Consider the following 27,089-nt stretch of genomic DNA (forward strand, 5'->3'; position numbering starts at 1 on the left):
GCAGGTCACGGAATCCTAACATCTTTTTCGTTTAACCACATTATGAGAATTTTCACTCCTCAAGTATCATTTATTAATTGGGGCTACTACGGTTTATTATACACATGTTGCATTGGGAGGACTGCATTTTGTTTTATTCTATTTATTGGAATAGTGTTATTATACTTGTGAAGGCGTTTCCAAAAGATCAATTTAATTTACTGTTATAAGATTTTCAATTGTGCGTATACTTTAATACCCCTATGGAGCGATGTGTATGTTTTAATAGTGGAGTACTTGGCAAAAAACAGTCCAGGTATAACTTACTATGAAATTATATTAAAATGTTAAATATTATTTTTTTTCATAAATATCTGTATACTTTTATTTCCACAATTGATCAACTGTAGCCTAAAAAGGTGTATATAACAAGAATACAGTGTTTCACTGGTACAAATATGTCCAATATGTCTCTGGGTATTGGTTAAAAAACGTTGTTTCACACACAGCGGTACTAAATAGTATAGTGATATATTGGGTCAGGTTTTGCACCTTCCCTCCCACAGAACCCCATCCAATAAGATGGTAGTGTTTGCAAGCAAAGGAAGGGATAAAAAAAGGAAACATACGTGTACTTATCTTGTTGTGCGTTCTAAATAGTATACCGTATATACTCGAGTATAAGCCGACCCGAATATAAGCCGAGGCCCCTAATTTTACCCCCCAAAACTGGGAAAACTTATTGACTCGAGTATAAGACTAGGGTGGGAAATGCAGAAGCTACTGGTAAATTTCTAAATAAAATTAGATCCCAAGAAAATTATATTAATTGAATATTTATTTGCAGTGTGTGTGTTGCAGAGCCTTGGTGGGGGTGGGCATTTGTATTATTTTTTTTATTATTATTATTTGAATATTTTTTTGTTGTTAAATTATTATTTTTTAAATATAATTTTATTATTTTATTATTTACATTTTTTTCGTCCCCCCTCCCTGCTTGATACATGGCAGGGAGGGGGGCTCTCACTCCCTGGTGGTCCAGTGGCATTGGCAGTTCAGTGGAGGGGGGCTGGCAGAGAGCGTTTACTTACCTCTCCTGTCAGCTCCCTCCTCCTCCGCGCCGGTCCGGTCAGCTCCCCTGTCAGCTCCCAGTGTAAGTCTCGCGGCTGCGCTATGACCCCGCGGCTCTCGTGAGACTCACACTGGGAGCTGACAGGGGAGCTGACCGGACCGGTGCGGAGGAGGAGGGGAGCTGACAGGAGCTGCAGGAGAGGTAAGTAAATGCTCCTACACAGCCCCCAGTCTGTATTATGGCAATGTAAGTTGCCATAATACAGACCTTGACTCGAGTATAAGTCGAGTTGGGGTTTTTCAGCACAAAAAATGTGCGGAAAAACTCGACTTATACTAGAGTATATACGGCAAATCACTTTTACAGATACATAAATGATTTTTAGAGTGGCAAGTTACTAGGTGTCTTAATTAAAAAATATTTATTTCTGTCATAAGACTGGATTTCCCTTTATATGTTCATTTTTTTACTCTCAGAATTTTTACCTGCCACACAGATCACAAAACTGTATAGGTGTCATGTTGTCTTGCAAAGTTAAGGAGTACTTTGGCCATTTCTGTTTTTTACACATTGAAATTTGCCAGATTTGGTTTGCTGGGTCTATGTTGTCTTTGAGGCTGTAAGGTAGCCCAGAAATGAAAATAACTCTCATGGCATTCAAAGCCATACCTAGAAGTCTTTGGCCCCCAGTGTGTCTCATCCTCCCCCCAGCACGTCCATGTGTCTTGTTCCCCCATTTTGCCAACCCCCCTCCATGTGTCTTATTCCCTCATTCTGTCCCTCCCTAACTCCTCCATGTATCTTATTTCCCCATTCTGACATTGGGGCGTGATTACATGTCCTAACGTCGTTAAAGATGTAATGACATGTCCTAACTTCAGCATTCAGTGTCTGGAGTCTGTCATATTTGTGACAGTTTGCCAGTGCTGATTTTAATGGTGTGGTCCTTTTAACAAAAGTTTGGAGCTTGCTACATTAATTTTGATTAATTTCTGGATCACCAAACCAGAATGTTCTCCACGAAACCTTGCTTTATTTTTCAGTGTAGCTATGTTCTACACTTATCCATCTGTGTGTCAGCACACACTCCTCTCCGCTTCTAAAGTGTTAAGCATTGAACTCATTTTAATGGGAAAATTGTTGCACAACATTTCCCATAAAACTGTAAAATATCTCACTGTTTTGCAATAATGCATTATTGTGCCAAAGGTATTACTAATGTGTTTAAACCCTTTGCAATTATTTGTGTAGCGTATCTCAGGAAGTATTGCAGCACCAAGGAGACTGATAAAGGCTGTGGTTCCTGAATCCATTCACAGTACCAAGATAGTGCCAATTTATACACTGAAAAGATACCAAAACAGTATGGAATATAGCAGTACCCATATATTGCCTTGCTCACCAGCCTTTGGACTCGCATTAATCTATACTTTATTTTTATGCATCAAATGTCTTCATTGCGGCAGAAATAATAAATGGCATGGGGAGAAAAAATATATAAAGGGATATTTATCTAATCGTTATTCATTAAAGGGACACACTAGCCACCAAAACAACTTTATCATAATTAAGCAGTTTTAGTGTATAGATCAGGCCTGTCCAATCTGCGGCCCCCCTAGATGTTGCCGAACTACAACTCCCATGAGTCTTTCAATGAAACAGCCAGGGAACCATGGAAATTGTAATTCAGCAACATCTGGGGGGCCCGCAGGTTGGACAGCCCAGGTATAGATCATGCCTCTGAAGTCTCACTGCACAATTCTCTGCCATTTAAGAGTTGCATCACTTTTGTTTCTGTTTTTGCCGCCCTAGTCACATCTCCGTTGGCTGTGACGGTCACAGCTTGCATGAAATCAAAATGGTTTCATTTTCAATCACGTGTTTACTTACTTTAAAAGATTTAATTTCCTGCTCTGTAAATTGAGTTTTAATTACATACAAGAGCAAGCTATTAACAGAGCAGGAGTTGAATTCTAAATTAAACAGAATTTACAATAAAGGAAGTTTAAACATTAGATGACTCTTTACAGGAAATGTTTAGGAAGGCTGTACAAGTCACTTGCAGGGAGATGGGGCTAGGACTGTATAAACAAAGTGATTTTGCTCTTAAATGGCAGAGAATTCAGCAGACAGACTACAGCGGCGTGATCTATACACCAAAACTGCTTCATTAAGCTAAAGTTGTTTTGGTGACTTTAATGTCTCTTTAAAGTGAGAATTCAAAGTGAATTTTAAATTTAAGGCTGGAAGCATAGCCGAATTAAAGAATGTTAAAGGGACACTTCAGTGCCAAAATACAAATTTAAAAAGTAGTGTTTAGTAAATATACCCAAAATAAAAACTTTCATGCATTTATTATGCATTTTTTCATAGGTGATATAGCTAAAAACAGCTTCAAAACCTGCAGTTTTCTTGTCTACTGTCATTGCAAACCGTCCCCTTCTAACCCTGGCCAGACTTTTTGGCTGTCCAGTCTAGACTTCCCAATGCAGCTCAATTAGAAGTGTTCGAAAGGCAGGTGCTCTTAGATATTGCCTGTCTCTTGACTTTAGCTCCACTGGTCTAGCCAAACCAGGAAGCAATAGGACCGCTGTCTGATTGAAAGTCAAGGGGTGTAACCATGGTAATTTATATAAATGTCTTTTAAAATCTGCACTTTTTGCAAAATGAAAAAAGGGAAACACTCTTCTGCTTTTAGGGGCCCAGAGTGTCCCTTTAACAGTAGAATAAAGGGATTACATTGCAAAACATAATAATCACTGGTAAATACAGAAAGCTTTTAAAAAGTGTTTAAGACTGTAATAGGATTAACAAAAGTGTCGTTTATAATTGAATCACAAGATAACAAACACTGAGTGTTTTCTTTCTTGTTTTTCCAGCAATTAGATGTGTGTGCTCAACCTGCGTCAAGACAAACTACACCTGTGAGACGGATGGGGCCTGCATGGTCGCTACCACTAATCTTCATGGAAAAATACATGACGATAGAAGATGCATTTCATCATCAGACCTTGTACCTGCAGGAAAACCCTTCTATTGTCTTAGTTCTGAAGATATACGAAACACCCACTGCTGTCACACAGATTTCTGCAACAAAATTGAAATTGTGGTGCCAAATGGTATGTACTAAGTGTGGATTTGCATGTTGCCCCAAAAAGTCTTATTAAAATATTTTAACTTATGTTTGCAGCATAAATGTCTGAAAAACATCTTACAATACACTTATTCGTTATATGAAGCTGGAAGCAACAATGAATGTTTAAATGTATTGCGTTCCTCAACAAATCTACTGGAGTTGTTGCTATTAGGAGTTAACATGTGCCTAAATTTAAAGGGACACTATAGTCACCAGAGCAATTACAGCTCAATGTGGTTGTTCTGGTGAGTCTAGTTGGTCCCTGCATACAGGGTCAGTTCTGCAGCGCTGACGTTTCCCCAAAGACAGTGGGGCATTTGGCCCCGCCCCCGCCTCACCTCATTGACTGAGATAATCAGAATTGACCACTTCAGCCAATTCAATGCTTTCCTGTATTCCTATAAATATTTAGGGAAAATCTACTGATATGTGGCTCTTGAGAAAGAGAGGGTAGCTGGTAAATGTGTGCCTGACCTTTAAAATTCTTCATACATTTGTCAGCAAGTATGTCTCATTTTCCTTCGACATAAACATTCCACAACTTTAAAATATAGGCCATGCCTTTACTATAATAATTGACATTAACTGAACAAAACAAAAAACAAACGATGGACTATAAAAGAAACAAATTCAAAGAAATTTATGTTTTGAGCAAACCTTCCTTCATTTTGTCTTTTATGTAATATAACAAGCTATTAAATAGGTGTGGCAGGAGTACTCCAATATGAAACACAATATTGTGCTGTAAATGGGTCAGCACACCAACAAAACATAATTGCATCCAAGAATAATGAAGCTGCAACACCCAGGAAAAAAAGTTTAAAGAAAATTAGTTTATTACAGTTTGTCTGATATTTAATCTTTTAATATGTGGACATTCAGCAGTGCAAATATACAGTATTTTATTTACCCGTCCACATTTTTTTTCTTTTCATGATAGAAAATATTTTAGACACTGCTGTTTGCAACACACAAACACATTTATTTTAAACAAAGTTTTTCTACATGCAAGATGAGTGAAGCACTGTAAGCTGTAAAGATATACCTTGGCCTAATCACTGGTATTCAAATGCAATTCAAGCTCTTACTTTATTTTGAAATTCTATCGGCATGTGCCTGTGAAGTTGCCTGTTCCAATCACACACTGTTGATGCAGGACCTGGTTATTTGTGTGTTGCTGCACAGAAAACACATCTGATTAACACATGGCAGCTAAAATAAAGTGCAACAGGCAGACACTTTCACAAACACACAAATTCATCTACCCTGCACTACCTTTAACTCTCCTGGGAACATGATTTACAAGTAATAATAACAAAATATGTGGCCTGAAGCCTGATTTATGTGAATTACTGAGAATACATAACAGCTTATTATCGAAACCATTTATTTTGGTTAAAAATAAAGAAATTTGTAATATATGTAAATCTACATCTAGACCATTTAGTATATTATGTAGACATTGACCTGAATATAATATTGTCAAAACGGGGGGAAAAAAGAACCAATACTATAGTAAGTCTACCTTCACCTGTAGGCAGACTCCTTTCACATAGTGATGATATCCTCCAATCAGGATTATGACATTCTGGTTGTAATCCGAATCCTCTACTGGATGTAAGATTATGGAATAGCAGTCCAAATTCAAAATTGGGAAAACAGGAAGATCTATGGGGGGTAATCCCTAATATATATATATATATATATATATATATATATATAACAACCAACAAACTAGTGATTTATTGGCGTAGTTAAGGATGTCCACTAAGGGCATGAAGAGTTCAACTAAATCCTGAACAGAAATTCTAAAACGTACTCTTTAATTTAGTTAACATATTGAGTTATGTGCCACTAATAAAATTGAATGTCATCCCGAAGTGCTGCAAACGTAGAAGACAAGCACTTATTGGGGGATGGATGACGAAATCCTACGTACAACAATATTATGTGTGTGTGTATATGTATGTATATATGTGTGTATATGTATGTATGTGTGTGTGTGTGTATATATATATATATATATATATATATATATATATATATATATATATATATATATATATATGGCACTGTAATTGTACAGTTTGACAATCGGGTCAATCAGTGACCTCTAGGGGTAAATAAGACATGGGTAGGTCTAGTACCCTGTGGTGAATGACCAAAAAGTAAATAGTTAAAAAAACAAAAACAAAACATATAGGGTCTAAAGTGGGCCAACCACTATACAGTGCTATGGACTGTTTGAGAGGGGTAATCTCAATTAAAGTAGCTCCCATTGGGTTGATCTCCTAATAACGTAATATAGGAAGCCCAAACATAATGCATAGTGAATGAGGCGATCCACTCATATAAAATTAGTCTAATAGCCAAGTAGGGAGAACCTAGTTGAGGAGTTTCTGCAATTTTCATAGATATTGTTGCCAAATGTACAGAAATTCTGATACAGGATTGCAACAATGTTTCAGTGGAGGGAAAGGTAGGGAAAGTGGTAAGAAAAGAAGCTGTAGAAACTATGGTACACCATCTACTAGCTAAAGGTACCACTGCCTTCGATGTCAGCCCTTACCCCAAAATCCTAATAACCCTAAGTCCCCCAACCCAATCTTAATATCTGTTAAACACTTGATTGGAACTACTCGTTAAAGGGATGGCAGAAATACTGCAGCTCCTGTCACTTTAGCCTGACCCCAGTTCACAGTTTGTTGAAGTGAGATGTTTTTTGTTTGGTATTATATCTTCTGACAGTGGCTTAATCATGCAGTGTCCATAAGCGGTCTCTGGGGAGGGGTGACCGTTATCCCTATTGCCAGTGGACACAACAACAAACAAATAAGTGATAAGTATCACCTTAAAATATATAAAATATCTGTAAAATTTTTATATTGTGCCATGATCAAAAATATCACAAGTGCACAACCATTTAATATACTGGCAGCAAATCCACAAAAAATAAAAAATGGAGCGCAAAAACAACAATTTGAATAAAATATCAACAGGAGTATAAAAGAAAACAGTGATATTCCCTACTACGTATGCAACAGTGTATCAACAATATGTATCATGCATATAGAGGTTAACAAATATGTGAGAACAATCTGTGTAAAAGTGAATCACTAAAGTGCAATAAATAATATTTTACAATTTATATAACCACTGTTACAAATTCTCTGTGCAACATGTAAAACATGTTTGCTTAGTATCACAAAGAAAGGTCCAAAGCACCATGCACTTTGTAATGATGCAAAGGACTTGCAGTATTTTGACTGTTCCTTTAAATGAATCTTTTCTGAAGAGTTAAATTAAATTTGTGGTATTGCTTTCACTTGAGAAAATGTCTTTTCCATTGCTTTTTTTTATTAGGATTCACCAAGAACCCTTCCCCAGGCTGGGGCCCCGTGGAGCTTGTCGCTGTGATTGCAGTCCCTGTGTTTCTCCTTTGTGTTGTTCTCATTGTGGTGGTCTTGTTCCATTGTCACCAGCGGGTCTATCACAATCGCCAGAGACTTGATTTGGAGGATCCATCATGTGAGATGTACCTGGCGAAAGATAAAACTCTCCCAGACTTGGTCTACGATCTGTCCACATCTGGTTCAGGCTCAGGTAAACAATTTAATGGTGATTTCAATTTTTTCATCACCTACTGCTTCTAAGTTTACTATTTACGTGATTGGCCTGAGAATACAATACAGCATTTTCTATTGGTATCGATTTCCTAAAGAGTTTACTGGCCATTTTGGAACAAGGAACAAGAATTTTTGTTGTGCAGTGGTAACCAAGGTGTCTTGGCTCTTTTGCCGTATTTTTATTCAAACTTAATTTAAAGTGCACCAATACATATTATATATTTACAGATATTGCAAGGATGAAATTAAGTTCTTAAAGATAAACCTTTACAAAATTCAATATGCTGAGAATACATCTTGGTAGTAGCCATTGAATCAAAAACTGCTAGACTAAAGTTTACTACTCGTCCTTCTATCGAACATTTGAATTTTTGAGATGTGAAAAATAAAATTACATGTAGAAGTCAATTCTGCAACTTGGTGCCTCCATTTAAATAATGTTTATATTTCTCCATCTAATAATGTTTATTTGTTGCTTTGCTTTGTCTGAACTGGATTATATGACTTTTTCTAAATATTTAATATGGATTTAAAAGAAAATGGAGCGTGTCATGTAAAATAAAAGGTTAACACAAGGTGTAGGTGATTTTCAATGTTTTATAAAGGGGTGTAAATTCCACAGTAGTGACTATTTAACCATTTTTATCAGCAGCCTCTGTCAAATTTGCTGATCATATTTATAATTTATGTAGTTTACAAACACGGCAAAGAAAATACTACGCATGTAATGTACGTCAATTTGTAAAAACAATGTAATTGAGCTGCAGGAATGCTAGTGCTTTGTTGTATAGGGAGAGGTCTTGGCAGTAGAAAGGGGGTTCATGCCATTGTACAGAACACTGGTGAGACCTCACTTGGAGTATTGCACGCAGTACTGGAGACCGTATCTTCAGAAGGATATTGATACGTTAGAGAGAGTTCAGAGAAGGGCTACTAAACTGGTTCATTACTTTACTGAGAGGGTAGTGGATGCATGGAATAGCCTTCCAGCTGAAGTGGTAGAGGTTAACACAGTAAAGGCGTTTAAGCATGCATGGGATATGCATAAGGCTGTCCTAACTATAAGATAAGGCTAGGCACCAATGGAAGTATCTAAAAAATAAATAAATTAAATAAAAATGGGCAGACTAGATGGGCGAATGGTTCTTATCTGCCATCACTTTCTATTTTTCTAATTTGGTCGATATCCGAGATCCATGATCCACGGATTCATAAATGTGTATTCACAGTGTATCATCATCTCCGCTTGTATCATTAAAATAGATTTTAAAAAAGTCAATTAGAAGAAAGCTAACACCAGGAAGCACCGGTCACAGGATCAGGTTGGTAAGGAAGTTTTTTTTTTCCCTCTCGTATAGTGGCAGTATTGTACAAGTGGGATGTAACCCCTGCTGTGGACAAGAAGCTCCCCCTCAAATTTGAGTATTTTAAAAAAGACCCCACCTGCTGCCCATGTAAACCCTGTACCTCCAAGGAAACACTTGTTTTTCTTGTCCCGGACAAGGCTCCTCCAAGCTTTACAAGACCAGGCAGAGATTGGTGCAGTCAGCACAGGCTGTTGACCGGGCAGGTGGGAGCTGAGCGGCAGAGACTTCCGTTCTGTTGCGTTACGGAACGCGACTGGAAGCCGGCTTATGTGGTCCCAGGCGGACATCCCACCTTACAGCACTTAAGCATGCGCAAAGCTGTGGATCGCACATCTGGGAAGCGTTTCTTAATTTGTCACTAAATTCAAAATGTTTTTAGCTATAAATGCTCAGCAGGACATGTCTGACCCCAAGGGTGGATGCCAGTACTGGTTCTCAGTGTCACCAGCCCTCCTACATGATGGTGAGGTTTTTGAGGTGAGAATTTAATTTAAATCTCCCTTGAAAACTTACACTTGTTTGCATACCTTCTAATTCCAGCATTCTTCTCTATTGCATTTTCAGACTATGTCCAGTCCTAATTCACCGGATAAAACTTAAAAAGATAAGATGTCAGTTCCTATCCCTAAAAAGACCACGAGCAAATCAAAGCACTTGTGTTGTTTAGAATGTGTGGTCCCTCTGCCTGACGGATGTAGTTAGAAAACCTGTAATCAATGCTCGACGGAATTGCTGTAAAGATCCAAGCAAAAAGAATGGTTTCTGGTTTAAAAGATCCCATGGACAAGTGGGCCGAAACTTCTAGCAGAAGAATATTTCAGGCCGCATGTTACCAATGCAAAGCCGGAATCACTATAGGGTCAGGAACACAAACTTGTATTCCTGACCCTATAGGGCTAAACCCACCATTTAGGTGGCCTCCCCCACACACCCCCTTTACTCCCCTATAAAAGTTTAAAACTCATGAGCGGGACCAAATGCGGTTTTGGCCAATCAAACTGGTTTATGAAACCCGAGGTGTTCCTATCAGATTTCCATTGAAGGCCCATTCCACGAGGGCGATGGCAACTTCCTGGGCAGAAAGATCTGCAGCTTCTTCAGAAGACATCTGTAAGGCGGCTACTTGGTCTTCATTCCACACCTTTATAAAGCATTATAGGCTGGACGTATTTTCGTGCAGAAGGTGCTCCAGGCAGTGGTCTTCTAATTTCCCACTTTTTTTTTGTTGTAATTTTTTTTTTTTTTTTTTGCAAAGATCTTGCTATATCCCTTGTACAGTACTGCAACTATACGAGAGGAAAAATAGTAATTTAACTTACCGTAAATTCCTTTTTCCTTAGTATAGTGGCAATACTGCCGTTCCCCCGTCTTTTTGTATGGGTTAAATTAATGATGCGGTCTACGATCTCCATTTGGTTCTTTTTATAACTGGTGTTTCCTTGGAGTTACAGGGTTTATCTCGGCAGCAGGCAGGGTCTCTCTTAAAATATTCAAATTTGAGGGGGAGCTTCTTGTCTACAGCAGGAGTTACATCCCACTTGTACAGTACTGCCACTATACTAAGGAAAAAAGAATTTACAGGAATTAAAATTACTGTGTTTTTTTTTTATTTTATTTTTTATTTAAAGGGAGGGGATATGAGGGACACAATGTGGTAGTGAGGGGAAAGTGGGAGGGAGGTGGTGCTGTCTCCTGGGCCTGTGGCACATTATTTAAATAATACTATAGTATTAGCAATTGTCAATCAATGCCAGACTTGGTGTGGCTGGTGTCACTACAAAATCATACATATATACAAAAAAGGTGGAGTGTGGTTGGTATTCACATATGGTATCACAGTAAAAGACAAAAGAACATGGTCAAAGCATAGTGCAATTCAATTGATTCTCATAATATAAACAAATTGCCGACTCTGAAATCTGGTACTCACAAGTATGGAGCCTATATGTAAGGCTCACCACAGGTGCAGGTGGGGAAGTTGGAAGGGACCCCACTCCCTTTTTGATGATATGAAAATGTCCTTCTTGACCCAATACGTTCACTGAAAGTATTTTCCAAGGTACAAAAAAGGTGTAAAATATTTTTTTTTTAAAAAAGCATTAAAAGGTGGTATATAAAATAAAGTCCACGTTGGATGGGCAACAATTGCTTCTCTAAGATTATTGCTAATGTCTTTCCTCCTTGGCATTGTGTTAATGCACACCTGAATGCTCTAGACCAGAAATCTGCTAAAACTTCGGCTTTTGTAGAGGTGGTCACACTTGCTGCTGATCAACTAATCAAGGGCCTTTAATTAGCAATATCTGTCTGCTTCCTAAGACATATGGAAGCAGTAAGCGTGTACTTAAATTTAAATACATGGCTCTCCATTTTGGCTTTTTTTGTTACACAAATCATGACACGGTGTAAGATGCCTTATTATGTCCTGATATATAAAACCATTGAATTCAAAGAGGATGTATTTTTCTTTTTCCCGTATGTATATGTATATATCTGTCTGTGTGTGTGTATAATATACACATCACTTACATATCTATAAATCTGAACGTTACATTAAGAATGCAGCAAACACATCACATACTGGCAGAGCGCACACACGCTGCATATCGGCAGCGCACACTATATAAAAATATTTTTCTTATTCCTATTTCTGCAAGATCCCTAACATGTATTTCGAATTCTATTGTCTTAATATACATTTTTAGGTATGTGAGTTTTGGTGAGTAACTTTTCAGCCATTGCTGCGCTGGTCTCTGTCCAGTCTCCAAGATTGATGACCATTGTTTCCTCATTGGGAGGCTAGTGAGCATGCGCAGCCCCAAACAAGTACTCTCTAGTAAAATCTTGATTTATAGCATGGTTGAACTCTGTTGTAGCTTCAGAAGCTTCCCTAGTGGCTGCCTGAAAAAGAGCCACTATGTATGTGTTAACCGTGCAATTGAAACATTGCAGTTCCCACAAATTCTATATTTTCAAAAATGCAGGGTTAGAACTACTGGACCACGTCATTAAGATGAAGTGGTCTGGATACCTATTAGTGGCCTATCAAAGAAGCAAAGTACCTAAATAAAAAGGTTCATCGATATCTTGCAGTGGTAAATAATTTCTCTTATTTTTCCTTTTTCAGGTCTTCCACTTTTCGTGCAAAGAACAGTGGCAAGAACAATTGTCCTGCAGGAAATCATTGGGAAAGGACGTTTTGGGGAAGTATGGCGTGGCAAGTGGCGTGGTGGAGATGTGGCAGTTAAAATATTTTCTTCCAGGGAAGAACGGTCATGGTTCAGAGAAGCAGAAATCTACCAGACTGTGATGCTGCGGCATGAGAACATACTTGGATTTATTGCTGCAGATAACAAAGGTGTGTTTTTTTTTTTTAAATTTATTTATTTTGGTTTTTATTACTATTTGTCAGTAATTCTAAATTTAAAAAATTAGTTGTTTTTTTGTGGACCCACATAACATCTGTTTGCTTTGAATTTGTTGGTTCATGTTAGCAGAGCAATCCCACTATTCTTAGTTTCTCTTTTGGTGTATTTCTTCACGATGCTGGATAATTTACTTATATTATTGTTTCAAATTGACTTTAGGTACAGTCTCATCCGAGTTTCTTTGTCACTTGTCTCTAAATCCCATTTGAACACATAGGACTTAACACTGGATAGTACTTAATTAACTTAAACTGCAGAGTTTTTTAATTTGTTAAAATGAATTTTGTCTATGTAAAAGTGCATATCTTCCATCAAAACAATGTACTAAAGGAAAAATTACTTAAAGAGCGTGTATAAACCTTTAGTGATGAAAATTTTGAGAAACTAGCCTTATAAATGTGTATTTGTTTCTGGTTTTTTTTTTTTTCCGTATTGTTTTTGGCAGACAATGGAACCTGGACACAGCTGTGGCTTGTTTCAGACTATCACGAACATGGGTCGCTGTTTGATTATCTAAATCGATATACAGTTACTATTGAAGGGATGATTAAACTTTCTCTATCCGCTGCCAGTGGACTTGCTCACCTGCACATGGAGATTGTTGGAACTCAGGGTAAGGCCTAGACATAAGATCTGTCTAGATCCTGGGTAGTGTTTGTGTATAGATATGGATGGAGGGGCGGCGATTCAAAATAAAAATATATAAATGTATGCCCTATGTATTTGCTGGTATAGAGAGTGTGTGTATATGTAATCCTAATCTCTCTTTAATGTATTCTGTTTTGGTTCTTGACTTTTGATTGAGTGTGTGTACTGTATGGGCAAAAGTATTGGGACACCTGACCATTACACCAACAATGACTTGTATGACATTGAGTTCTAAATACATAGTTATTAACATATAATTGGTCCCCCTTTTGCAGCAACAACAGCTTCCACTCTGCTGCGTAGGCTTTCTAAAAGATTTTGAAGTGGGAACTTTTGCCCATTTTTCTAGTAGAGAATTTGTCCAGTGAGGCACTGATGTTGAGGCCTGGCTCAGAATCTCAGTTCCAGTTCTTACTAAAGGTGTTTAATGAGGTTGAGGTCATGGCTCTGTGCAAACCAGTCAAGTTCTTCCTCACCAAACGCATCCAGCCATGTCCTCATGGACTTTGCTTTGTACACTGGGACACAGTCATGCTAGAATAGATAAGGGCCTTTTCACAAAAAAGTTTCCACAAAGTTAAAGCATTACAATTTCCAAAATGTCTTGGTATGTTGAAGCATTAAGACTTTCCTTCACTGGAGGTATGAGGTCTAGCCTATTCCCTAAAAATAAGCTCCATACCATTATCCCTCGTCCACCAAACTTTACAGTTGGCACTTGCAGTCAGGCAGGTAATGTTCTCCTGGCATCCTCCAAACCTAGGCTCACCCATCAGACTGCAAACCTGAACAGTGTGATTTATCACTACAGAACACCTTTCCACTCCTCCAGGTTCCAGTGGAGGTGTGGTTTACACCACTTAATCTGACGTTTGGCATTGTACTTGGTGATGTGAGGCTTGCATGTAGCTGCTTGACTATGGAAACCCATTACATTAAGCTCCCTCCACACAGATTTTGTGTGGATGCGAATGCCAGTAGAAGTTTGGAACTCTATTTATTTATAAAACCTTTCTCCCCCTCCCCCCCCCAAAAATATATCTTTATGTAACTTTTTTTCCCTCTTCTTGTATATACTTTTATTTACTTTCATAGTGCATTTTTCTTACAGGAAAGCCTGGTATAGCTCACAGGGACCTAAAGTCCAAAAATATTCTCGTCAAAAAGAATGGCATGTGTGCAATTGCAGACTTGGGCCTTGCGGTTCGTCACGATTCCCTCACCGACACAATAGACATTGCTCCAAACCAGAGAGTTGGGACCAAAAGGTTGGTTAAAATATATGTCTGTCGTTTTCACCTATTTAATATTGAGAAAATCTGTCTGTGGTTGACCTTCTCTTCTGCAAAAGTACAATGCTTGATGTACTGTAACTTTCTTTTACTTGGCCTTCCTCACCACTCCTTAATAATGCTTCATCAAATCCAAAGTGCTGCCGCCCATATACTCCTAAATATGCTCAACCCCTTCTTTAAATCACTAGGTATCTTACACTCTTGTACAAATCCCTCTAAAAACGTGTTCCTCCCTAACTGTCCCTCACTTATTTCTAGCTACACTGGATGGTCTGCTCCCTCAACTCCATCTCTATTATCCAGCCAACACACATGGTCTTCACAATTCTGTTAAATTTCCCTCTTCGCCATCTACTACTGGTAAAAGCTGCCACCTCCCTATCATCTTTTTGCATACGTCTAAAGACACGCCTCTTTACATAAGCTTTACCTTTCACTTCTTAATGCAATCCCTCACTTGTCCCTCACAGTTAAACATATCTGACCACATCCTACTCCAATTATTCCCTGATCCCAATCAGTGTAGCCACCACCCAGACTTTTAAATTGACTCTGGGCATAAGACCTCCACCTTCTCTTCTCTACATACTTGCTTGAGCAATGGTCCATTAAGACTTGCTTTTTACAAACTTTCTATACCAATCCTTTCCTTCTGCATACTTATTGTTTTCTATTTTCTACATATTCACTTTAAAGTAAATTGTAAATAATTACTTTTTATTTTCCATTTTCAAGATACTTACTGTATAATTATAAAGCAGCATTCTTTGTAGTGGTATTATTATGCAAACATTTCTGTTACTTTTACAAGTGTATTTTCTCCCCCACAATATCACCTCAATGCAGGTTTTCTCTATAGGTTTTAAACCGATTTTTTTTTTTTTTTTTTTTTTTTGCTTTGTACAATGAAGGAGGTTAAAGCCCAAGTTCTTGGTTCTCTTTTCTGTTTGTACATTGAGTCTTATTATATATCCCCCTGTCTGTATCGTGACCAATGTTCTTTTTGAAAAATTGTAAAGTTCTCTGGAATACCCCCCACCAAGGCTCTGCAACACACACACAAACACACACTGCATCACACACAAACACACACTGCATCACACACAAACACACACTGCATCACACACAAACACACACTGCATCACACACAAACACACACTGCATCACACACAAACACACACTGCATCACACACAAACACACACTGCATCACACACAAACACACACTGCATCACACACAAACACACACTGCATCACACACAAACACACACTGCATCACACACAAACACACACTGCATCACACACAAACACACACTGCATCACACACAAACACACACTGCATCACACACAAACACACACTGCATCACACACAAACACACACTGCATCACACACAAACACACACTGCATCACACACAAACACACACTGCATCACACACAAACACACACTGCATCACACACAAACACACACTGCATCACACACAAACACACACTGCATCACACACACTCGCGCGCTGCATCTCGCGCGCTGCATCTCGCGCGCTGCATCTCGCGCGCTGCATCTCGCGCGCTGCATCTCGCGCGCACTCTCACGCACGCACTGCATCACACGCACTCTCACACACTGCATCACACGCACTCACACACTGCATCACACGCACTCACACGCACTCTCACACGCACTCTCACACGCACTCTCACGCACTGCATCACACGCACTCTCACGCACTGCATCACACGCACTCTCACGCACTGCATCACACGCACTCTCACGCACTGCATCACACGCACTCTCACGCACTGCATCACACGCACTCTCACGCACTGCATCACACGCACTCTCACGCACTGCATCACACGCACTCTCACGCACTGCATCACACGCACTGCATCACACGCACTCTCACACACTGCATCACACGCACTCTCACGCACTCTCACACACTGCATCACACGCACTCTCACGCACTCTCACACACTGCATCACACGCACTGCATCACACGCACTCTCACGCACTCTCGCACTCTCACACACGCACTCTCACGCACTCTCACGCACTCTCACGCACTGCATCACACGCACTCTCACGCACTGTCACGCACTGCATCACACGCACTCTCACGCACTGTCACGCACTGCATCACACGCACTCTCACGCACTCTCACACACTGCATCACACGCACTCTCACGCACTCTCACACACTGCATCACACGCACTCTCACGCACTCTCACACGCTGCATCACACGCACTCTCACGCACTCTCACACGCTGCATCACACGCACTCTCACGCACTGCATCACACGCACTCTCACGCACTGCATCACACGCACTCTCACGCACTGCATCACACGCACTCTCACGCACTGCATCACACGCACTCTCACACACTGCATCACACGCACTCACACGCACTCTCACGCACTGCATCACACGCACTCTCACGCACTGCATCACACGCACTCGCACTGCATCACGCGCACTCTCACGCGCACTCTCACGCGCACTCTCACGCGCACTCTCACGCGCACTCTCACGCGCACTCTCACGCACTGCATCACACGCACTGCATAAAAATAATGAAGGCAAGAAAGGAGGCATGATGGCCTCTCTGCCAGCGCATATCAAAGAGACTCCAGTTCTTGCCATGTTAGTTTTAAGCGTTTATGTGCAGACTGGACAGATCCAGTCCATTAGTATGAATATTGACAGATGCTAGTTTCCTGCCATAGATTTAGAGCTTGTGGTCCACACGTTGCATAATATTTTCTTGTTGAACAAACCTTTTGAAGGTGATAACTTTTTGGGAAAATATCACTTTTACACCACTTGTCTCCTGTGTTTGTATGACTAACACTGCCCCCTTTTTTATACATCATTTCTGAATTCAGCTTGTGTGGATCTGTGTTTTATTTGCACTGCAATGGTAGCTTGCCCGCTCACCTATTATTGGTAATACCTTCTACCTTTTAAAGCACCATAACAAGTCTACGTCTTGTCATGGTATGGTGCCTTCAAAGTTATCTGTAGGGCAAAATAGAAGGAGAATTACATATTGTATTCGAATAATCTAAAAAATATAAATATTTTTTAAATGTTTTTTCTCTTTGCAACACATAGGTACATGGCTCCTGAAGTACTGGATGAGACCATCAACATGAAACACTTTGACTCCTTTAAGTGTGCTGACATTTATGCTCTTGGCTTGGTTTACTGGGAAATAGCTCGTAGATGCAGTGCTGGAGGTAAGTTTGTTTAGAATGCTTCAGCAGCCAAGGGTTACCTTTGATTAATGGAATTCTCACTGCTAATGCAAGTATGTGTATTTAGAGTAAAACAGACCTCTAGCTATGCATTACATTGACAACTATTAATTATTATTTTGATAAAACTAAAATCTATGGTAGTAAATACATGGATTATAGAAATATTAGTCAGTTCTGTTGCTTTAAGGGTACCTTTAATACAGAGCCAGATTGGTGATATGAAAGCATACAACCTTAATGCTGTGCGGTCCGAAAGAGATCCTCCACTGCCCAAATACAAAAAGTAATAATTACTATTTAGTAGATATACCCTCAATGAAATTATTTAATTGTTTTTTTTCATTGGTGGTATATCTAGAAACGGCTTGCAAAAAGTTGCATATCTCTTGTCTGAAGCCTTTGCAAGTCCTCCCCTTCTAACCACGCCCAGACTTTATGTGGCTGTCCAATTAGAGACTTCCCAATGCAGCACAATGACCTGTCTTTCCAAGGCAATTGCTTTGGGCAGTTGTTGCTTCTTGAGTTTTAGCTCCACTGAGCTGCATAAACAAGGATGTTACAGGACTGGTTGTCTGACTGCCACGGGGGTTTAACAAGGTTAATTTATAAAAGTTCCAATTTCTATTGAAATCTACAATAACTTTTTTTACATTTTGCTTTTGTGAAATGAAGAAAAAAAGACACCTTTCACACATATGGTGTTTTTAGGTGTTTGGAGTGTTACTATAAGTTGACTTTTAGTGTCCTTCTAGAGCTATCTTTCTGAAAGACATATGACCTGTCGATAAATCAAACTTGAATTTAAAAAAAATAAGTCTGCAAAACACCCTGTGCTGGCAGAGCAGCAATCTAGTGTATGGGTTAATGGTATCGTTTTCTCCTTTTAGCCCTATATCTGTGGGAACACTGTTTTTTGTTTGCTTTTTTGGTAGCTTACTTGTCTACCTACATACTGCTGGTTTAGTGGTATTCAGTAACATTTAATGATTAACAAGTTCAAAATAATGCAAAAACTGATACAGAATTGGGTATTTCAGTAATTGCCGAAACTCATATAAACCAAACAGACTGGTTTTACAAACGGTCAGACATCATAAGGTGCCCTTTAAAAGTTACCACATTTACAGACAGTGGGTGTTGAATAAATTAATGGTAAATACATGCAAATATTGGCCTTTAACAGTGACTATAACTTTTAAAATGTCATCCGAATTGTGTATGAAGCAAAATTCTGATATTGGTCTTTGTTTAGTCTATTATTGCCTATTAATAGTATTTTCTGTTTCCAATGGAACTAAACAGATTACTTTGAGGATAATAAAGTCAATATGACTGGACTAGACAATTGAATATGATCTGTCAAAAAGGGTTGTACTTACAAATGAAAGTCCATTTTCGATCCGATGCTTCAAATTAAGCCTCGCAGCTTCGGAGATTGAAAAGGACCCCGCAAATTTAAACAACACAAATGCATCTTTAAAGAACATTTCAAGGATCGTTTTATACCCATTGTGAGAGCACAAATGATTAACTTTATATATAAATATGTATGATAACACAAGAATGCAAGGACGTAATTGTAAGGGATAAAGCTTTAAATACTATACTGACTGTATAGTTGCATGAAACACTTGTGCCCACAAACATACTCTGAAAACATGGAGTTCTTGTAACAATGGAGACCTAAAATGTCGTCTTGTTTCGCTTTTTAATTTTCTTCTGTGTATTCATTATTGATTTAATTTTAATGTATATAAATCATACTTCTAGGTGATTTATAACTTTGTGATGAAACCTACTGTTCTCTATAAGCCAGACTTTTTACTTTTGATTTTAAGTTTGTCTACAAGATTCTCAGACTTTTACAGACACGTGGACTAGTACAAAGTTCCTGCTTGCTTTGTGTCCATGTGGCCCGTCACCAACTGTCACCTCAAAAACATTTTTAACATAATAATCGGTTAAATGTTTTAAAGGAGACTCAAAACTGTTGCTTTCCAATGTCTGACAATAGGTAGAGATGAGTTTCTCTTACTCTGCCTTCCTCAACCTCCTCCCCTCTCCCCCCCCAAAACACACACAATTCATTTCATTTTTTAATATTTTTTTTATTAAAACTTGTTGAAAGGATTATTATATTTAAAAAAAAAAAAAAAAAAAAAAGTAGTTTAGAGGTGACAGTTGTCCTGTAAGCTGTTTCACCAGTACTGAGCTCTTGTTTACAGTGACGTGTTTTGTTTTTTTTTAAATTGTAATTTTGTTTTCTAGGCTTCCATGAAGAATACCAGCTTCCTTACTACGACCTTGTACCATCAGATCCATCTATTGAAGAAATGAGAAAAGTAGTGTGTGACCAGAAGCTGCGGCCTAACATACCCAATTGGTGGCAGAGTTATGAGGTAAAACAAAAACAGGGTTTTAAAAATTGCAGACGTGGTACGGAGAATACCATTTATTTATTTTTTTAAGGATAATTTTTTGCTCTAAGAAACCCCAAGGTGCAGAATGTAAAATGCTTCTATCTGTGGAGAGGACTAATCAGAACATACTGTGTTTCAATAACCTAAAACTACCTTATCTTAGTTTGACATAGTCCTATAGAAAAGAAAAAAATGTATCCATACTTGCCTTAATTCTTTATTGCTCCTCATAGTCCAAGGCAGTACAATTAAAGCACTGTTACTGATATGCCCTGGAAATGATATTGCTTTGGATCAAGAAGCAACCTGAATTGTATTTTTCATATGCTGCCATTCCTAAATGTTAATGTAATTTTAAAATTAAAGGGACATTTTAAGCACCAAAACAACTTTAGCTTAATGGAGCATTTTTGGTGTATAGATAGTGTCCCTGTAGTCTCATTGCTCAATTCTCTGCTATTTATGAGTTAAATCCCCTTTGTTTCTGTTCATATGGATATGGTTCGCACAACGATTTGCTTTTACAGCAGCACAGTGTGGTTTATTGTAGAAGTTTTTATCGCCTGCTCTCGAATTTTTTGTCAATCTTTATTTTATTGAAGCTTTATGGGTACGTTACAGAAAGGAAGAATAAGGAAAAAATATATCATGGTAAATGCACATATAGACAGTGGTCAATAACATTGATACATTCTTACATGAGTGTCCGCTTAATTTTATATTATAAACGACTTTGTGTTGTCAGGTTAAAAATGCCTATATAAAGGTGGTGTAGAGTGTATTAGGGAGCGTGGTTCGTTTGCCTTTGCCATGCTGTTGAGCCGTAACATGGGTCAATATAGTCGTGACAGTACAGTAAAGCTAGCACTGCGTTCGTCAATATGTTCAGTGCAGCCGGGGGTACCTTTTCATGTGTATTAAGGCTATCTAGTGCTATTCATTGGTAGTAGTCAGTGGGTAAACTGATCTAGTCATGTAGTTAACCTTCCCCGGTACCCTCTACATTCTTTGTAAGTTCTGCTTTTGTCTTTTGTTTCTTCCCATGTGCTATTGTGACAAAGTTAGCATTAAAGTCGTTTGATATTTGCATGTATATAATGTAATTTTGTGAAGTTCTCGGATGTTTTTACGCCTGTCGTGTGACTGTTCGTGTGTTGCGGTGTTGTGAGGCGGTATCAGTGTGCCTTCCCGGTGTCATATACTCTACCCGGTCGGTTGTATTCTGCGCCTTAACATTATAGAAAGTGTGGGCGACTGTTGTTCCTAGAGTAATCGTTGGACTGTGGTGCTCGGTAGAGGGTGTCTCCTGTTGGCAGAGACTTGTGGGGGGTGTCGCTATAGTGATCCCGTCTCTTGCCGGGGTTCCGTGAGGGTGGGTATGAGGCCATCTCGGAGTTGTTGCAACCTCCCGTGTAGTGTAGTGCATGAGTGTGTTGGTATGCGTCTAACCTGTGTGCATTGAGTGACCTATGTCACCGTAATCTTTGTAGGTGTGGATTATGCCACATCAGTTTACAGGTGGGGCATTGTAGAAGCAAACAAAGTTAAATAAACTTAACGTTAACCGATGACTTGTGAGCGGAGTGTTTTTAGCCAGAGTTCAAATTCTGCCGGGTACTACTGTTCCCTGTTAGTGAGCACAGTTCTTTCAGGTTGGGGCTGCTGGGCGTTCGTTGTCTCTCGGGGTGAAGGGCACCGATCTCTCCGGGTCCCAGGCGTGTGAGCCCGAGGTAGTTGCTCTTTCCTCAGCTAGTGCAGGGAGGCCCATAGCTTGCAGGTACGTGGTTGCTTCTTGTAGGTTGGACAGTCTCTTCGTGTTTCCGTCTTTGGTGACTAGGAGGGTACATGGTAGTGCCCACCGGTATTCCACACCAGCGTTGCGGAGTTGGCTGGTCGCTGGGCCCATCGATTTACGCCATAGCATCGTGGAGCGGGTTATGTCTTGGTAGAACGTTAGCTGCGCGTTTTCAAAATTAAGCGGTGTTTGGCCCCGGATTGCTGTCATCATTTGGATTTTATCGGTGGTCGAGTGGCATCGGACTATCACGTCCTGTGGTGCTCCAGCTGGTGCTTGGCGTGGTGTCGGGATTCGGTAGAGGCTCTCAAAAGTAAGTTTCTTTGCCTGCGTGTGTGGCATTATCGAGGTGGTGAGCCTCCTGATGTAGTGGGGCAATTCCGTTAAGTTAACAGAGTCAGGGATGCCCCTTATCTTAACATTAAGGCGCCTGTGGCGGTCCTCGGCTTGGTCTGCTCTAGTTAGGAGCGCGGTTTGGGATGCTTGCAGTTGATTCAGGGTTTCTTTTATGTCCTGTACCTCCTGTCTGAGCCCCTGGATGCCATCCTCGGAGGCCTGAGTACGGACTATAACCGCTGTGATTTCCTTCTTGAGTAAGTCCAGATCAGCAGCATGTAACTGCCGCATTTCGTGTAGTAAATCCGCTATATCTTGTTTCGTGGCCGGAGTTTGGTTGGGTACCAATGTCTGCTCCACTATGTTCAGTTCGGACTGTGTGGTGTGAGTGGGCCTTTCTGCAGGTCCCTCTTGTGCTTTCGGGCCCTCAGATTGCCCCTGAGCCGCCGTCGCGGTAGCTGGGCGCTGTAACATTGCGCCTATGTCCTGAGTGTCTCTGGTTGTTGTCAGGGGGGCTTTGTGGTTTTTTTTGCCCATGACTTCGGTAGGCTTTGGGGCGTGCTGGGTCTGGTGTGGAGGGGAGTATAAGAAGGTCTCCGGCCACTCCGGTATTTCCCACGAGGCCCGAGCGTTGCGCGGCCCGGAGTAGGCCCCAGGCCTCCGGCGTGTCTTCCTGCTGGGTTGCGGGAACAGGAAAGGCATCGAATTGTAGCTCCTGACCCGGTGTATCGAGATGGGGGGTGTCCACTTTCCGTGGCGTATCGGGTGCGGTAATTTTCCCCGTCTTTTGTTCTCCTTTGTCGGAGCTCTAGGTAGTTGCGACCATTTTGTTTGAGCGCTTGGCTCCGCCGACGCTCTCGAATTTTAATCGCACAGAAGAGGCTGTTGCATGCTATTAACTGAGCTGGAGATACAAAATTCTAAATTCAATACACTGTGCAAATTTAAAAATGTTAAGACTTATTTTTCATGATGTGTGTTGGGAGGCTGTGTGAGTTACAGCCAAGGAATGTGTGCACAGGGCTACATTATTAAAAAAAAAAAAAAAAAAAAAAAAAGGTTTTAAAGTGATTTAATTTCTAAATGACAGAGAATTGAACAGTGAGATTTCAGGGGCATGATCTATGCCATAAAAAGGCTTCATTAAGATAGCATTGTTTTGTTTTTTTGACAAGCACCTTTAAAGAATTTAAATCACACGTTCATTACCTAAATATAATGCTGTTGAGTTATTTTTTTATTTTTATTTTTTTGTATGTGTTTTTTCATATATCAAGCAGTTTGGGATGGTACAGTGTTCCTAATATTATACTGGGCGAAGTCTTTATGCATTTGCAACAAATGAGGATATATGTTTTATAATGTCATGGTTTGTTTCCTGAACAGGCTCTTCGTGTGATGGGGAAGATGATGAGAGAGTGCTGGTACTCTAATGGGGCAGCACGGTTGACAGCTCTTCGCATTAAAAAAACACTGTCACAGCTCAGCATAGAGGAAGACGTGAAGATCTGAAAATGCCAACAACGCCCCTGAGAAAATGTGGAAAATTCATACAAGCTGCCATGATGTAGTACATGAGTATGAGGTCTACCTCAAAGTTTCTTCCCAGACAACTGCCAGTTGAACAATGGGGGCCTCGTTGGCCAAAATGGAAGAGAACAGCACACTACAAATCAATTTTAGGTTTGGGTCTGAAACAAAACCCTTTTTTTCTATTTTCCTTCTTTTTTTCTTTTTCCTGTTTTCCTAAGAAGCATGAAGATACAGAATCAAATTCAGGTGATTGCCGCATTGCCTGACTTTCGTTTTTTTTGTTTTTTTTTTTAAACGAAATTCTCATGGTGGCTCCCCTTTTATGAGTGTAGGGTAAATTCCACTTTATCTTAGTTGTTTGTTCTAAATATTACTTCAGGGTATTGCCCAGTGCACCAGACCATGCTCATTAACTTTACTTGTTCAGGTTTTAGTGAGCAAGCTGAGGCTTCTCTTGGACTTACCCTACTGATAGACAAGGAGAACTCCCCTTTCAAAGGATCATGAAATTGCACTCCAGCTTTGTACCTAGTGACACTGGAGGTTGAACGGAAAATATAAAAACACTGTCCTCGTAGACCCGCGTCCATGCATGTGCAAGGGTGTGTGTAGCTATTTTTGACCTGTGTTTTGTAGATGCACACGTGTACATGTGAGCTTGTCTGCATGCGCAAATATGAAGCTCCACTTTTTGAGGTGTCTGTGTGTAGGTCACCTTGGTGACACTTATTGTAAAGTTTGCATACAGGGCCACTTGTCATCTAGGTTTTTGCAAGAACACAACTTTGAGCTTATTTAATCATAACACCTACCATCCGCTTTCCAGAAAGAGGAGATCCGTGCTGGTGAAATCTATTGGCAATAGATATCTTTCAATAATAGACCCTCAGCTTGCGCTGTCCACGAGGATGAGAAGCGAGGAGGACAACCTGCAAAAATCCGTCATCATTTGTAAATGAATCTCAGGTGTCAAGCATTTGCCAACAGCAGGGATTTTAGATGATTGTGCTCATTAAACAGACCGGCATAGGGAAGGTCCGCTTCCTTCTAGCCTGCCTTCTGCAAGATGTGGTCATACTTAAAACGGGAAGCAGTGCTTGTATTACTGTATCTTAGGGTGGATAATATAACTCATGGAAAGCCTGTGGTGGGCATCCATCTCAGGACACAGCAGAGGCAGGAGAGAAAAGCAGGGTTTGAGCGATACATCACATTTTAATACAGGATCTTAGTTGAAGGGAGAATTATTTTGGTTAAACATCTACAGTACAATAACTCTGAAGCCATAACTTTTAACTGGATTGGGTTATTTTGTTGTGTTTATTTTTTTTTTTTTAAGTTTAAGGGGAAGAATAGGGATTTTAATGTTTTTTATTGAGTATTTTAATTCTTTGTAAAAAAGAAAAACCTAAAAAAAAACAGATCTCTCTATATGAATATATATATATACACACATTCAGAAGTATAAATATTACCTCTCAGCCTATTGTTTGTATAGTAATCACTACAGAAAAACCAAATGCGCCAAGCTATATTTACACTGGAACTATTTGTACTTGTACCTGGAAATTTCTTCTAAAAGCTGGAATGGATCTGTACTTATGTTACGTGTCACATTTTTATAATGTCATATAATCATTGTCTGTTCTTCAGGTGTACACCATTTTCTGTGTGTATCCTTCAGGGGTTTTAGTGACGTGTCCAAAGTTCTATAAATATATATATATATTTGTTTTTTTTCTGCTTTCTGTGCAGAACTGTTAATCTCCCAAATGATCTTGTCTGAGGTGCTTCTCTGCCTCACACAGCTCACTAGCATACTTCAGTGAAGCTGGCTTGTGCATTAATGGGGTGTATGTAAAAAGTTGTGATTTATCTTTTTTTATTTTTTTGAAGGGGGGGGGGGGGGAGGGGATTGGTGAACAATGTCCGTCGAGCCGTTGTGTATGTATACTGCATTTTGTTGTTCTTACTCAAATATGGAATTTCCTAAGCAACATACTACATACATATGCAACATATCACCTTCCTAAGTTTTACTTGGCAAAAATGGATTTAAAACATGTGAACTGTGTGACTGCTATTGCATACTGCGATATATATATATATACTGTGGAATCATTTTGATTGCACTGATCTTGATGTTGGCTTTAAGCCCATCAAGGAAAATGTAGACGGTTTTTACTGTCTGCATCTGGTTTTTGTTATTGCCGAATAACACATGCACATTCCCATCAGGAATACTAAGGGTGCATAAACCAGAATATTTATAGTGATACATTTTGCTTGTCTTTGAACAAGGTTTTCCTTATATAGCCCAACTTTGTCTCTGGTTAGGTGGTTTAATCCTTTCTTGAACATTAACACAAGAGCCTGGGTATACCAACTACAATATATTACACACCATATTCTCGCACAGTCTGTCTTTAATAAAAAGACCCCCATATGTTGTCAGGATAGACATAACAAAATCCTGACTGCTTTCTGACATTGGTAGTCTTTGGGCCTCCACATTATGAGACCTTTACTTAACACCATTGTTTAATTGTTTTACTACAGACTTGCTGGAATTGAGGCTCTAGTTCTGTAATCAAGACAACTTAATTTATTCATGCCTTCATATTGTGCCAACCCATACCACGTTGGCCAGATTTTATTTATGTATATATTTTATTTTTTCTCACCTCAATATGAATTATCATTCTGTCTTGACCTGTTGGCTTTTTCATTCTTTAAATTTAATTTTACATTTTTTTTTATTTTTTTTTAGCATTATGGTTTGTATTTTGTTTTGCCGATTTACTAAGTAATGGAGAGAGAATCATTGGCCAAATTTGCCAATGAAATGGTTGTAGGTCGTATAAATTTTTTTAGTTTTCATTATTTGATCCCTTTTATTCGATCCCTTTTATTCAGTGCCTAAAAGAGATTTGGGTTGTTCTTTAAGTCTTGTTTGATAAAAAGTACGTTTTTTTTGTTGTTGTTGTTTTTTTGCACAAACAGTGTCCTTATTATGCAGGTGGATTTGAAAAGGCATTTATCTTACTGGGCAGTTTTCCAGGTATCTTTATGTATTATCCATAAGATACATGCCGAATCTTGATCTGCAAGCATTATAATAATTAAAATCGTCTAACTTGCATACATTAAGTATGGGCTTAGTTTTTGTCACAAAACACATTAATTTGTA

General features: G+C 39.3%; 1 protein-coding gene across 1 annotated transcript in view; it reads left to right on the forward strand.

The window, feature by feature from the left end:
• The window catches only part of ACVR1B (activin A receptor type 1B), a 51,103-nt gene extending 24,449 nt beyond the window's left edge, over positions 1 to 26,654 (forward strand). Inside the window, exons 2-9 of the mRNA XM_063426020.1 lie at positions 3,931 to 4,170; positions 7,551 to 7,790; positions 12,308 to 12,538; positions 13,054 to 13,221; positions 14,368 to 14,524; positions 17,670 to 17,794; positions 20,084 to 20,214; positions 23,753 to 26,654. Coding sequence (XP_063282090.1) covers positions 3,931 to 4,170; positions 7,551 to 7,790; positions 12,308 to 12,538; positions 13,054 to 13,221; positions 14,368 to 14,524; positions 17,670 to 17,794; positions 20,084 to 20,214; positions 23,753 to 23,878 — 1,418 coding nt within the window. The 3' untranslated portion in view covers positions 23,879 to 26,654. The remainder of the gene's footprint in view (positions 1 to 3,930; positions 4,171 to 7,550; positions 7,791 to 12,307; positions 12,539 to 13,053; positions 13,222 to 14,367; positions 14,525 to 17,669; positions 17,795 to 20,083; positions 20,215 to 23,752) is intronic.
• The last annotated feature ends 435 nt before the right edge of the window (positions 26,655 to 27,089 follow it).

Source organism: Pelobates fuscus, chromosome 1 (assembly GCF_036172605.1).
Source record: "Pelobates fuscus isolate aPelFus1 chromosome 1, aPelFus1.pri, whole genome shotgun sequence".
Taxonomy (NCBI): Eukaryota; Metazoa; Chordata; class Amphibia; order Anura; family Pelobatidae; genus Pelobates; species Pelobates fuscus.